At 44.4% G+C, this 14,429-nt stretch overlaps 1 protein-coding gene across 2 annotated transcripts in view; it reads right to left on the bottom strand.

Annotated features, from left to right (window-relative positions):
* Positions 1–14,429, bottom strand: part of LIN7A (lin-7 homolog A, crumbs cell polarity complex component) — a 64,098-nt gene that overhangs the window by 12,806 nt on the left and 36,863 nt on the right. For both annotated transcript variants that reach the window (XM_067559882.1, XM_067559881.1), the window contains one exon: positions 263–334. In XM_067559882.1, the coding sequence (XP_067415983.1) occupies positions 263–334 (72 nt within the window). The remainder of the gene's footprint in view (positions 1–262; positions 335–14,429) is intronic.

The raw sequence follows: 14,429 nt of genomic DNA, 5'->3' as shown, positions 1-14,429 counted from the left end.
ATTTGCTTTGGCAAACTGATTTTTCAATAAACCACCAAATCCCATGAAATCATTCTCTTTTCTTAAGATACAGAAGCAGCACAAAGGTTAAATTTGCTATTAGGATTGTTACCTGGGAAGTAGCACTGGTTCTAGACTCTGGGCTGCCACTGATGTCTAAATTTTCTTACAGAGCACACACGAATACCTGAAACACACACGCGCACAGTCAATTACTAGGTCACTTTGGTAACATGTACTTCAATAGTTGCACATGTCTTACCTTTGCAGTGGCCCTGGCACGGAATTCTGGGCAGCCATTAACAGTTATGGTTTCATGCATATATTGATACACCTAAAATGTTCATGGAAACAAAGAGGAATTAATTATAAGAACAAAACAAAAACTTAGTTTATTTTACCCTAGACAGGATAAACTATTTCCATCATAAGGTTGTTTCATTAAAGTTCCATTAGTACAATTAGGGAATCCTGTGTTTGTTATCCTAGATGTGTATTTAGTTTGCTTGAAGACATTCTTTGCAATCCTACCTCTAAGCCTCCCAAAATTGCTGTCTCCCCATCTATGGTCCCACAACTTTATGGAGCCAATCCTATTCTACCAACGGCTACCTTCTGCCCATGTCTGCCTTGCACTGTGTCAGTCACCACTGACAGGAACTTGTGAGTTTCTGTGACCTCTAAACCTCCTCATGAATTGGGAAGTCAGGAGGTAGAAGTGAAAAAACCCAAAAACTTTCCTAGCATGCTCAGAAAAAGGGAAGTCAAAATTAAATCTCAGGGAATTTAATTGTACAATGTGGGGATGGACATTCAGACCTTCGCTGTCTAAGCTTGGTGATGGTGCTGAACTTAATCTTTGCTGTAACCTACTGGCATTAGACAGTCATGACAAATGGTGGGGAATAAGGGATGGCAATCTGGGTGATAGGTTAGGAATGGGCAAAACTGGGTCAGTCCTTGATGGAGCGGGCCCCTATACAGCCACACAAGTTGCATAAGATGAAGAATGTCAATAGCTGTAACTTTCGGACCAATTTTCTTTCCCCCCCCCCTTTCTCTTGCCCCAGCTCTCCCCTTTCATCCCTTCCACTTATATATTTTCTCTCTGAAACAATAGGGAGATGGCGTCTTCTCTTATGGTGTTCTCCTGGGTCCACAGCAATGGGTGCAGAGAAGAGGTGATGGAGTTCAGATACCCTGATGATGGACAACCTTTATTTTTTTAACTCTAGATAGTTGGTGATGGATGTTGGGAGTTGTGGATAAGCAGAGGCAGTGAAGGCTCAGGCAGCAACAGATGAAGCAGAGCTAGGTATGCCAGTCACACTCCTCCGTTGCCCCTTCCCTGGGGGGCCCCAACCCACATGCACAACCATCAGTGTGGGATAGTCAGGAAATCTGTTCTGTCTAGGTAGCTGCTATCTTTAGGAAACAGATGTTGGGATTCATGGGTAGCCTGGCAGGACACATCTCACCTTCTAATCAACAGTTGTGAATAGGCCTTATCTACCCTAACAAAATTGACTTTGTTAGCACTTGTCCTCCCCATTGTTGTTTCTTACCCTTGGATGTATATATATATACCTCCTATCTGTGATTTCCATTTCATACATCTGACGAAGTGGGTTGCAGCCCATGAAAGCTTATGCCCGCAGAAATTTGTTAATCTTTAAGGTGCTACAGGACTCTTGTTTTTTTGCTGTACACAGACTAACACGCTACCCCTCTGCTATGAAAAATACCCCAAATGCTAGGAAAAACGTTGAATTGTGGAACATCCCACATAATGCTTGACATCTGAAAGGTATAGTTAGAATCTCTGATGACTTCCTATGCAATGTCTACAAGAAAGTATTTATTAGCCACTAGTAGCTCTGTTAGCATTTCTCTTACAAAGCCATAGGTTTTCTCAGTTCTTACAATTTGTTTTGAGCAAGAGTAATAAAATTCAAAAGGGGAGTCTTCTGATCCTGTGTAAGCTTGGACAGATAATTAGTTTGTCTTGTGGCTTGCCTGTTCTGAAAGTATATGTTGGCCCCTAAGTGTTTCCAACTGTGCTGGGAAAGACCTAAAGAGTGCCCTTTCTGTATCTGATATATAATTCAGTGTTTTTTTATAACATCATTCAGACAGTATCACATTGCACAGATTAATTTGTATGTACAAATGCAGAGTAAATTTTACATTTGCAGTTACACTGTACCATACAGGTATTGTGCAGCTGGGGTAGGAGAAAGGAAGAAGGGTGCCATGGCTAAATTTAGGGATAGAACAGGTTTTGATTTTTTTTTTTTTTTTTTTTTTTTTTTTTTTTTAAATATGAGAGGTGTAGCTGCCCTCCTGAAGAGGAGAGACTGCAACATGCAGGTAGGTGGAAAGAAGGGAAAGGCAAAACCAGAGAAGAGGCTATAAAACAGATTATTGACATTTTTTATAGAATCTAAATGTGTTAAGCACTTTTTTCTAACAGAGTGTAGACCTATTTAATTATCACCAACACAGAAACCGTACTAAGGTTGAATTCTGAAAAATAGTGCCTAATGGGGACAAGACAGACTAAGGAAACAGGATGAAGCCTTTACCCATCTCTTGTTAGGGTGAAATCCTGACTCTGTTGAAATAAATGGCAAACGTATATTGACTACAGTAGGGCCAAGATATCACTCTTAAACTTAAAAATAAATAAATAACAAATAATAACCAAGTACTGAGATCACGGACTCTATTAATCCTTTTGAAACTTCCTTCTTTGTTTACATTGGGCATAACATGGATTAAACCCACATAACCAGCATTGTTTAGGTAGCTCAGTTTAATGCTGCTAAATATTAAGCTGTAGGAACATAGAATTTACCATACCAGATCAAATTATTACCCCACTTCAGTCATCTGGCATCCAGTGTACCTGTTGCTTCAAAACCAATAATGCACTGAGCTAATTACACATTACTGTATGTTCTTCAAACCTTCATATCTGCTTTTGTCTTGAAGCATGAGATCTAATTATCCTTATTATCATTGCTTGCGCAACTACAAATGTTGTTGCAGGCTACAAATCAACATTATATGGCTGACTTAAAGATCTACAATGGTAGTGAATTGTATTGAGAATTAAGCACAGCATTCCAGATCAGGGAACAGTTCAAGCTAAATCTTGAGAAGTTATTTGAGACATTGGTTATGTACCTTGGCTAAGATAAAGGGTGATGGGTAATCATAGTCAGTAGTTATCAACTAGAAGTGATATGACTCAATAGTGTCTATATACTATGAATGTGTATGTGACAGGTTGAGGCAGAGGCTACATAGGTAACTAAAGTCCGTATTGATGAGAGAACAGGCCACTAGAATGCCACTGAGCCAATGTAAAAAACAAAACAAAACAAAACCAAAAACCTACAATCAGTCATGTAAAACCAGTAACTTCAAATCTTTCCATTCTCTGAGAATTTTTTTAAAATTAGCAAATTTAAGATGGTGTTCTCCAAAGAATCGTCAGCATCACCATGGTGACCATAACATCTGTAATATAGTTCAATTCAGACAGGAATTTCTCTTGTAATTTAAAACCCCTTCTGTACAAGCAATTGATGCTATTACCCTTGAATATCAGCCTGATGCAACAGCAAATCCAATTTCCCTACACGACTGTCACATAATGCTTAATATAATTTGAGATTGAGAGAAAAAATATACATCCAAATGACTTTTACATTATTAAGTTAAAACAAAACAATAAAAGGATTAACTATACCTGTTCCAGTAAACCCTTTAGGCTTTGAGTAAGTTACAGATTACTTCTCGTAACATCACATACAAAGTATATAGGACTCCATAAATAACTCCCACACGTCTGTAGGCACAATATCTATCTTTTCTATATTATCTCAGTACCACCTCAGGCATTTAGATTGTATTGTGCACAAAGAAATGGATATAAACAATCCATTCTGTTGCCTATCCTATGTGTATAGATAAATTAAAAACGTTCTTTGTTCTCAAGGTAAAAAAGATCACTTTTATTCTTGGAAAGGAACAAAACTGTTTTTTTCTATGGACAGTATATGTCAAGGACCAGAAATTGTTTTATAAAATCTTATTGCCAATTCCAACATCAGCAATAAAATCTGATTTATCTTCAGAATATTTTTTAGAAACCTCACCAAAGATTTACTTAGACAAAACATCACTCATGACAAATCAAAGATGATGACAAAGATTCAGTGTCTGAACAAACTTTTAGGGATATTTATTAGAGAGGTATTTGAAAATCGTGTTCTACGTTACCTATGAAATACCAATCATCTTGAAAGACCATGTGGGATCCAGTTTAATGTGCCATGTTTTGTTTTGTCATTTCAGTGGAAAGGCAAACAGACTATAATTGCTTTCACTTTAATCTTTTCTCCAACAAAAATAATATGAATGTCCAGATAAAGCAAGAAGTCGTCAAAGTTAGAGATGTTTGCCAATCTAACTATGCATATAAAAAGAAAAATCCCTACATTTTCAAAGTAAGGTTGCAGGGTTATATCCAGGAGCTTTACATTGCCACCAAAGTGAACTGTAAACTATAATGAAGTATCATCAATAAGCCGAGGTACTGAGACATGAAGAAATAACATGAACATTACTACATTGCAAAGTACTTGATATTAAATTTTGTATATATGGTTGATTTAACGGGGTGGCCTACTTCTTGAAGGCCAGAGACTTGAGTCTCAGTCAATTATCAGACCCACTGAAAAGGGAGTGAGTGATTACAAAAGCCAGCAAGTGGCAATAGCAGGGAGAAGCTGCAGGAAGGGGCAGGGTCCTGCAGTTGCCCCTGAGGAAGGAAGGAAGGCAGGCTCCAGGTGCTGAGGCCTGGGAGTTGTGGCTGGGAAGTAAGCCCCAGCTATAAGTCTGTTTTCCTTTTATGAGTTTGTGGACATTCGGACCATAAATGGAGACCAAAACAAAGGTTTAAAGACTAATTTGGAATGGCTGATAATTCCCCAGGCTGGTGATGAATCCAGCATCTTCTAGTTTTTTTTAAAATTTGAAGTGCCTAAAATTGTAGATGGGTACTGGTAAATAAATAGATACCGAAGACCAGAATGTGTAACTGGCTGGTACTGACCACTGTAGTATACATACTGTATGAAAGCCTTTATTTTAACATGAAGGAAAGTAAAAATGGTCACTCTAACATCCATTGTGCTATGTCTGTTTCAAGAACAGTTTCTAAAGCCAGCTATATACTGTGCAGTATTTAGTTCTTAATCTAAAATGCTGAAAATGAATGTCACTGAAACTGCAAAAGCTGTTTTGGAGGCACAGTGCTGGAAGGTTGGTTTGAAGGGCACTAGAGAATGCAATTGCAGTAGCAACTGAGAGGATGGGGAAAGATCACAATAGAAACTGGGGAAGCCATGCCTACAGATAATAACGATGGAACTGCAGGTGAAATTTCATTATTTTAAAACAGAGAGCTGCAATTGTAGGTAAAGGTGACATTTCATCTTTTCTTTGAGAGGAAAAAAGGTGATTTCCAGGAAGAATGTCAACTCCTACATGTGAATGTTCATTAAGCAAAAATGTGATATATTTAGGTATGTATTTATTTTTTATTCTATGGAGCCAGAAATACTCAGTTTTGTGTTCCACTCCCATATGCGACACACAATAAAACACTCTTATTGAGAAGCACCCCAGATAATGTGAATATAGTATTCATCCATAGTTTATGTAGCTTGTATAGTTAGGAGACTTAGCTAAAATAAACAAAAGCTGCTCCCTTACAGTACATGGCAGAAACCCTGAGGAAGAGAATGGGGTGAATCCCCATTGTGGTGCAGGAGCTCTGGTTGGCATAAGGAGGTGTACATTATAACAGTAAGTACCTAGCTTTTGTATAGCGCTTTGGATCGGTGGATCTCCAAGCATTTTACAAAGAGTTCAGGATCGTTATACCCAGTTTACAGATGGGGAAACCAAGGCACGGTCAGTGGATTTGACTTTCCAAAGGTCACTCAGCAGGCTAGTGGCAGAGCCATGTATAGAACACAGATGTCCCAAGACCCAGTCCAGTGCTCTCTTCACTAGGCCTCACTGCTTCCTGTTACATGACACCCCTTTTTCCCCTGCCCCACAAGCACTAGAGGATAGCTTGGTGACAGAAGCTACTGCACAAGAGCCCAAAACAGTGTTATGTGGGCTGAGGTTACTTACAAGGTTACTTACCTTGTAACTGTTGTTCTTCGAGATGTGTTGCTCATGTCCATTCCCAATTTAGGTGTGTGTGCAGACCACATGGACCAGCGCAGGAAAATGTTTTCCCCTAATGGTACCCGTACAAGCTGGCTCTAAAACCCCCGGCAGCGGCGCACACTGCATGTAGGTGCCACCGTCTCCCCCGCCCTCTCAGTTCCTTCTTGCTGAAACTCCGACTGAGGAGAAAGAAAGCAGGTGTGGAATGGAAATGAGCAACACATCTCAAAGAACAACAGTTAGAACAGTTACTTACCTTGTTTCTTCTTCGAGTGCTTGCTCATTTCCATTCCCAATTTAGGTGACTCACCAGCACTGTCTCCGGAGGCGGACAGGAGTTCATGGACATGAAGGTATCAATGATCAGATAGCTGCCCTGCAGATGTCATATGGGGACAGGTGCTTGGAAGGCGGCAGATGACTCCTGCACTCTCATTGAGTGGGCAGTCAAGGACACTAGAGGTGGGACTCCAGCCTGCTCATAACAGGCTTGAATGCAGGCCATGATCCACTTTGAAATACGCTGCGAGAAAACCGATAGACCCTTCATCCAGTCCGCAACTGCCACGAGGAGCTGTGTAGAACAATGGCAGGGCTTGGTCCTGTCAATGTAAAAAGCCAGGGCCCCTCTCACATCGAGAGAGCGCAGACACCTCTCCTCGCTGGAGCTGTGCTGTTTGGGGAAAAAGACAGGTAGGAAAATCTTCTGATTCGGGTGAAAATGGGAGACCGCTTTAGGCAAAAAAGTCAGATGCAGTTATAGCTGGATCTTGTCTTTATAAAACACCATGTAGGGGGGTTCTGATGTTAATGCCCTGATCTCCAACACTCACTTGGCAGACATGATAGTGACTAGGAAGGCGACCTTCCAGAACAGATGTGTGAGGGAGCACGAGGCCATGGGTTCGAGGGGTGGTCCAGTGAGTCTGGAAAGGGCCAAGTTTAAGTCCCACTGGGGAGAAGGCTCCCTTATTGACAGGAAAAGCCTTTTAAGACCCTTGAGGAATCTAGTCATCATCTCATGTGAAAAGACTGTTCTACCTTCCACCAAAGGACGGAAAGCGGATATGGCCACCACATGGACCTTGATTGACAAGAAGGCCAAATCCCTCTTGCTTCAGATGGAGAGGATACTCCAAGATCGTTGCGATCGATGCCTCTGTCGGGGACACGCCACATTCGGTCACCCAGCAGGAGAAGCGCTTCCACTTCACCCTACAGGTCAATCTGGTTGAAGGCTTCCTGATTTCAAGGAGCAGGTGCTGAACTTGAGTTGAGCAGGCCTGCTCCTCCTGGCTCAGCCATGGAGCATCCAAGCTGTCAGGTAGAGGGAGGCCAGTTCCGCATGGATCAGGTGACCTAGATCTTGCTTCAGAAGGTCCGGGAGCAGCAGCAGGGTCCAATGGTGGGTCCTGCTGGGTCCAATGGTGGGTCCCGCTAGCTCCACAAGCATCCCGAACCAATGCTCTCAGGGCCATGCTGGTGCTACAAGAGTGACCCACGCCTTCTCTCTCTTCCCTTTCAGGAAGACTTTGTGGATCAAAGGTATCAGCGGGAAGGCATATAGGAGGCTTTCCGACCAGGAGAGGAGAAAGGCATTGGTGATGGAGCCTGCATTGAGGCCCTGATGGGAACAGAAGCGATGGCACTTCCTGTTGGCCCTGGGGCAAAAAGGTCCATTCAGGGATTGCCTCACCTTTGGAAAACGCGAGCCACCACCTCCGGATAAAGGGACCACTCGTGGTGAGAGCAGAAGGACCTGCTGAGATGGTCCACCAAAAAGTTGTTGACCCTGGGAGATGAACTGCTATTGGGTGAATATTGTGACTGATGCAAAAGTCCCAGAAGTACATGGCCTCTTCACATAGGGCAGGGGACCTGGCCCCCCCCGGTCTGTTGATATAATACGTGGCGGCCATATTGTCCATGAGAATCTGTACCACCTCGTTGGCAAGATGTGGTAGAAAAACTGCATAGACTAGACGAATTGCCCTGAGTTCTTTGATATTGATATGTAACCCCAGTTCCCCTGAGGCCCAGGTGCCCTGGGTCTTCAGGGCACGAATGTAAGCACCCCATCCTAGGTCCAAGGCATCGGAGCAGAGTTACTGATCGCTGTGGTGCTTCGATGGGCATTCCCAAGAGGACGTGACCCGGATTCGACCACCATACCAGGGAGGTGAGTATTTTTGGAGGTACCGTGAGAATCCTGTCCATGTGGTGCCTGACCGGAGAATAGACTGATGTCAACCACATCTGGAGGAGTCTGAGATGCAGTCTGGCCTGGGGAACAACATGGATACAGGTCACCATGTGGCCCAGGAGGCTGAGGCACATCCTCGCTGTTGTGAGGGGATAAACCAAAATGTGCGTTATAATATCTATCATCGCCTAGAATCTTTCCTCTCGATGAGTCCAGCATTGCGACGATAAATTCTATTTTTTGTACAGGGACTAATACTGATTTCTGTTAGTTTATTAGGAGGCCCAGCACCTGAAAAATGCTTCGGGTGATTGTGATGCTGGCCTGGACTTGAGACATTGACTTGCCCCTGATGAGCCAGTCATCTAGGTAGGGGAACACCTACACTCCTCTCCACCAGATAGACCACGACCACGGACATGCACTTGATGAAAACCCTTGGCACAGTCGAGAGGCCAAAAGGGAGCATTGCAAACTGGTAGTGGTGGTCTCCTACCATAAACCTCAGGAACCTCCTGTGACCAGGGAAGATTGCAATGTGAAAGTAGGCATCCTTTAAATCGAGAGTGGCATACCAGTCACCCGGATCCAGAGAGGGAATGATGGTGGCTAGGGAGACATGCAAAATTTCAGCTTTCTGAGGTACTTGTTCAGGTGCCTTAAGTCCAGAATAGGCCTCAGCCCTCCCTTTGCCTTTGGGATCAAGAAGTAACGGGATTAAAAACCTCGACCCCGTAGGTCTCTGGGAACCTCTTCCACTGAACTCACCTGCAAGAGTGCTTGCACCTCCTGTTCGAGGAGTTGCTCATGAGGGGTCTCTGAAGAGGGACAGGGAGGGTGGGTAGGAAGGCGGGAGTGAGGCAAACTGGAGGGTGTGACCAATGGCGACTGTGCTGAGCACCCATCGGTCCGAAGTTATGGCCAGGAGGAAGTGGGCTAGGTGAGAAGAACATAAAAGGGAGACTAGATCCACAGGCAGAACTGGGAGGTCACTCTCAGGCACACCTTCAAAAGGCCTGCTTCGTGCCCCAATTATGGTGGCTAAAGCCTGGTTGTGGGCCGACGGATGATGAGCGGCCCTGGTATCTTTTATATCCTTTGATCTTCCTCTTATAGGAGTCCCTGCGGGAGTGCTTCCCAAACCGCTGGTGATGCTGAGGCTTGAAGTGCCTTGTAGAGGAAGACTGGGCATAGAGGCTGAGGGATTTCAGTGTTGCTCTCGAGTCTTTCATGCCATGCAGCCTGGAGTCCATCTGCTCAGCAAAGAGGGCTGTAGGGGAGGTCCTGAATTGACTGCTGGACCTCTGATGGGAGACCCAAGGACTGCAGCCATGATACTTGTCTCATAGACACTGCTGAAGCCATTTTCCTGGCTGCTGAGTCCACTACATTGGAAGCCACCTGCAGGGATGCCCTCTTCCAAAATGGCCTCGAACTCCTGTTTAGAGGAAGGGGACAATGAATCTGTGAACTTGTCCAGCAACTGCCACATATTAAAGTGGCATATACCTAGCAGCACCTGTTGGTTCGCCACTTGTAGCTGGAGGTTGGTCATGGAATACATTTTTCGACCAAACAATTTGAGTCTCTTTGCGTTCTTATGTTTAGAGGTCAAGCTGACTTTCCTCTGCCTGTCCCTTTCGTTGGCGGCTGTGACGACCAGGGATCCCGGCACAGGATGGGTAGAGGTATTCAAACCCCTTCTCTGGCACATATTTTCTTTCTGCCCTCTTAGATGTGGGGGGCAGGGAGGCCAGGGTTTGCCACAGGGCGCTGGCCTTTAACAACCTCTTCGTGAACTGGGAAGGCCACTCTACTAGGAGTGGCCGAGGCCAGCACTCCAAAAAGTTTGTCGACCGGCTCATCCAGTTCCTCTATCTTGAGGCCCAAGTTGGAGGCGACCCTTTTCAATAAGTCCTGGTGCACCTTGAAGTTGTCCAGCAGCACCACAGATGACAGTCTCACGACTGCTTCATCCAGTGACAATGAGGAAGTGGCCGGTATCTGAGCTAGGAGGTCCAGTCTGTGTCCAAGTGCAGCGCCGCACTCTGAAGGATGGAGGACTGTGGTACCAATCTTCCTCATGGAACCGGCTTGCGGAATCCCAGAGGGAAACCCCCACCAACATGGCCACGGTCCAAGCCATTGGCCTTGTGGCCATGCCCCCATTGGTGGAACGGTGGAGAACCCGAGCACCAGAGCTGATGCTTGCCTAGCCTGGACAACTTCTTCGCTGTCTGAGGATGAGGTGCCACTATCCGACGGTCCAGGTGGTGCCATCTCTGAATACCATGCGGTGCCGTGCAAAACGTGTTACTGATGAACCAGCATGGTGAACAGCATAAGGATCCCAAATGCTGGGTGTGACGAGACCGGCTCTTGTCCTTGGGCTTCCTATATGGGCTAGGCGAGCAGAGTCACAGTGCTGGGGAAATGCACTGTGAATCTGGTGACTTGCATCGCTCTATGGCTCCATAGCGGGGGTCTGCTCGGTGCCAGTCCTCTGGAGAATGGCAGCAGGAGCCCGATCTGGCAGTATTCTGACCCAGAGAATGTGGTCTCGACTTCAGGGACTGCCTGCATACCAGTGAGTGGTGCCTCAGTGATGGGGACTGTCGAGCCTTGATAGGCTGCCCCGTGGTGCTGGTGCTGAATCTTGGTGCGGTGCTCTGCCATCCCTTGGCATTTGTGGTACTGGCAGTGCCAGGAGGTCCTTCATCGCTTGGAAGGCCTCTGGAGTCGATGGCACCACTAAGCAATGAGGGCCTCTGCCACTACCTGGAGTCGGTGGAGGGCCCGGTGATGGGGTCGATGATTGCTGAGATGAGGGACCCTTCTCAGGTGAGGACGGTTGCAGGAGAGCGTCCCCGTTCCGCGCGGATCTTCTTCAACCTCTTCTTTGGAACAGGGGAGGGAGAATGGTGCCGAGCAGAGAAAGAGGGCACCAGACGGGCACTGCGCACCGCGGCTGTTGTGCTCGGTGCTGAATCCGACCTGCCGGGCTCTGAGATCGGTCTAAGAGCCGACTCCATAAGAATGGCCCTGAGATGGATATCCTGGTCTTTCTTAGTCCACGGGCAAAAACTTTCACAGATCTTACATCTCTCATGGACGCAGGATTGCCCCAGACACTTTAGACAACTTTGAGGGTTGCTCCTCGGCATAGGCTTCTTACATGAAGCGCAGGGTTTAAACCCTGGGAAACAGAGCATGCCCCTACCCTGGGAGTCTAACTACTAACTGAAAATGAACAAGTAACTATATACACTAAAACAATGAATAAACCACTAGGATAGACAAAGAAAAACTTGCGAAGGCAAGAGATGTTCCAGAACCAACACTGGCGGCAAGAAGGAACTGAGAAGGAGGGGGAGCCACTGGTGCCTATATGCAGCCGCATGTGCGCGCCACTGCAGGGGGCACTAGAGCCAACTTGTACGGGTACCACTAGGGGAAAAGATTTTCCGGCACCGTTGCATATAGCGTGCACACTCACCTAAACTGGGAATGGACGTGAGCAAGCACTCGAAGAAGAACACAGACTGGCCTATTGAAGACATGATGAAGCTTTGGAAGGACACCTAGGAAGTGTTAGGCAGTCAGCACTCTGTTTCATGAGGGACACTACCAGAAGTATTCTGTAATAGCCTGTGTGCAGCAGTGTGTTTACTGCTTGAGTCCTAGAAGTAGCAGTTTAAATAGAGACTTTGCTCAGTTAATCTCTTTAAAAGGCTGGTGTTTCTTCCAGTGGTGAAATGTTAGGGATGTAGGTTCCACCCCATTTATAGCAATAACAGCACATTCAGAGGACTTCAGATCACTTCAGTCTGAAAATGAAGGCAAAAAAAGGCAAGACACACAAATATGATTTCTGAGGGGAGAAAAAAAGATGTATTTATAGAACTGCAAGTTAAACTAGGACAAATTATAAAGAAATTAAGAGAGCAAACTATTTAAAACTCTTCTGTAAATACAAGAGTACTTGAGGACTGGTAATGGATGGTCACTTATTTCTATAGTATCCAAAGCATGTTAGGTGCTTTATAAACAGAAACATAAGATCCTTGCTCCATGGAGTTCACAAACTAAATAGAAACATAGAAATGAAGGCTGTGGGGTAGAATGCAACAAAAGCAAAGTGATTCAGCAGTGATGTTTAGCACCTGTCTTGTTGCTGGCAGGACTTGATTTAGGTTTTATTAGACTTTGACTTTTAATGTTTTAGTGAGGGGAAGTCCAGGGAGTTTTTGGACTTTTGAAAAAAGTGTATTTTAATGAGGGGGGAGGAGAGAGACATGGTAGACAGTGTGGGGAAAGTTTCAGATGCAGAGAGCAGCAGGGAAATGAGTGGAAGGAGGACAGAAATGAGGCAGTTAGTTGTGGAGTTTTCACTCATTCCTTCGTGCCACAGAAATAGATGATGGCAGACCAGTAGGCAGGAGCTGAGCTGTACAGCAGTATTTCTACAGACATTTCACTCTAGTGTCCATCTACACCCAAGACACACTTTGAGTTGAATCCACAGTTTAAACTCTGACAGCGTCTTTTTAAATAGATTTGGCAGTTCTCAAGACCAACACTATTTGTGTAATACACAATGCAGTTTTTCCCTCTCTGGATTGAGGTGAATGAAAACCATATCTTTCAGAAAGAGAACAGTTAGGTCCTCAAGACTAATACAATGTATATATGTCACTGCTTATATGCAAATCATCTTATAAAGCTACACTAAAATAAATATTAAAACACAACAGCAAAAATAGAGTGTATATTTTACAACATTAACTGGTTATCTAGGAAATTCTTGTTTGCATTATTGAAATATTGGTCCCAAATAAAATTAAATTGGTTAGAACAGGGATTCATAATATGGACTTGTCTGCTTGTTTGCAATTAAATAACATCCCTGTCAGGCAATTACAGCAATTGCTTACATGAAAGAAGAGTATTCATGTATTTTTAGCTGACTAGTATAAGTGTTTTTTCCTTTTTGGAAAAAAGTTAATGGCAACATCTCCTCCTCTTGCTCTTCATTTTATCTCCTTGTAACTTGTTCTGCTCCCCCCCCCCCCAATTCTTCTCTGCCATCTGTTCTTTAACCTCTCCCCTTTCATATGCTTCCGTGCTGCTTAGTTCCCTACTTTCTTGCTCCCATATATATGCTATTCAGCTATATAGTCCTCTCTCCCCTAGACATACTGCCCTGCTGACTCCTTGCCGTCTGTTACAGACTTTCCACTCTTATTGGTGACTGGCAGCTTGAGTCTTACTGGTGTTGCCAGTCCCTGAGTAGACTCTTGGTCCTTTCCTCCTGCTACCATGTAGCAACAGGCTCCTAGTCAAGGCAACTAAGCTGCTCCCCCACCTCTTCCCCCATTACTGCTTTTTAGGCCTCCTGTCACCTCTTCATAATGAAGAGCCCTGCACATCTTTAGGAGCAATTGGAAACAAGGACAGGACGTGCCATGTGACCAGCTAGCTCTCTGTGGAAAACCAGCAAGTGCTCCAAGGATTGCCACCAATGGTCCACGTACCGCAGTTTGGGCGCTGCTGAGTTAAAAGACAAAATTTACAGTCTTATCTAGTCTTAAAGTTCTTTGTCCTGTTTGGGAATATTTTTTATGTTACAGGTTGCCTGAATGTCTTTGTGCCACACCTCTCTTCCCCAGGAATGTTTTAATTTCTACTCTGAAGTAAGAGAAACAGGAATAGGTTGTTGATTATTTCTACACTTACACAAGAGTGCCAGTAAATGAGAATATACAAAAGTAACCGCATCAGTCAAACAAATGAGTCAAGAAAAAAAAGTCCTTTACCGAAGTCACCGAATCAATGATCATAAAATGTTCTCTCTCCCAATTTTAGATATTTATGTAGATATTTTAGATCATATGGAAAAAATTAAGGACTCCATGTCAAAACCAAATAAAAGACTAACCTAGGAAGTCAGCAAGTCAGGTATAGGAAGCTA

The sequence above is a fragment of the Emydura macquarii genome, unplaced genomic scaffold (genome assembly GCF_026122565.2).
Source record: "Emydura macquarii macquarii isolate MOO-44397 ecotype Brisbane River unplaced genomic scaffold, CSIRO-AGI_Emac_v2 contig_2205, whole genome shotgun sequence".
In the NCBI taxonomy this organism is placed as follows: domain Eukaryota; kingdom Metazoa; phylum Chordata; order Testudines; family Chelidae; genus Emydura; species Emydura macquarii.
The sequence above is the reverse complement of the archived record's forward strand: the minus strand, read 5'-3'. Positions and strand labels throughout refer to the sequence as shown.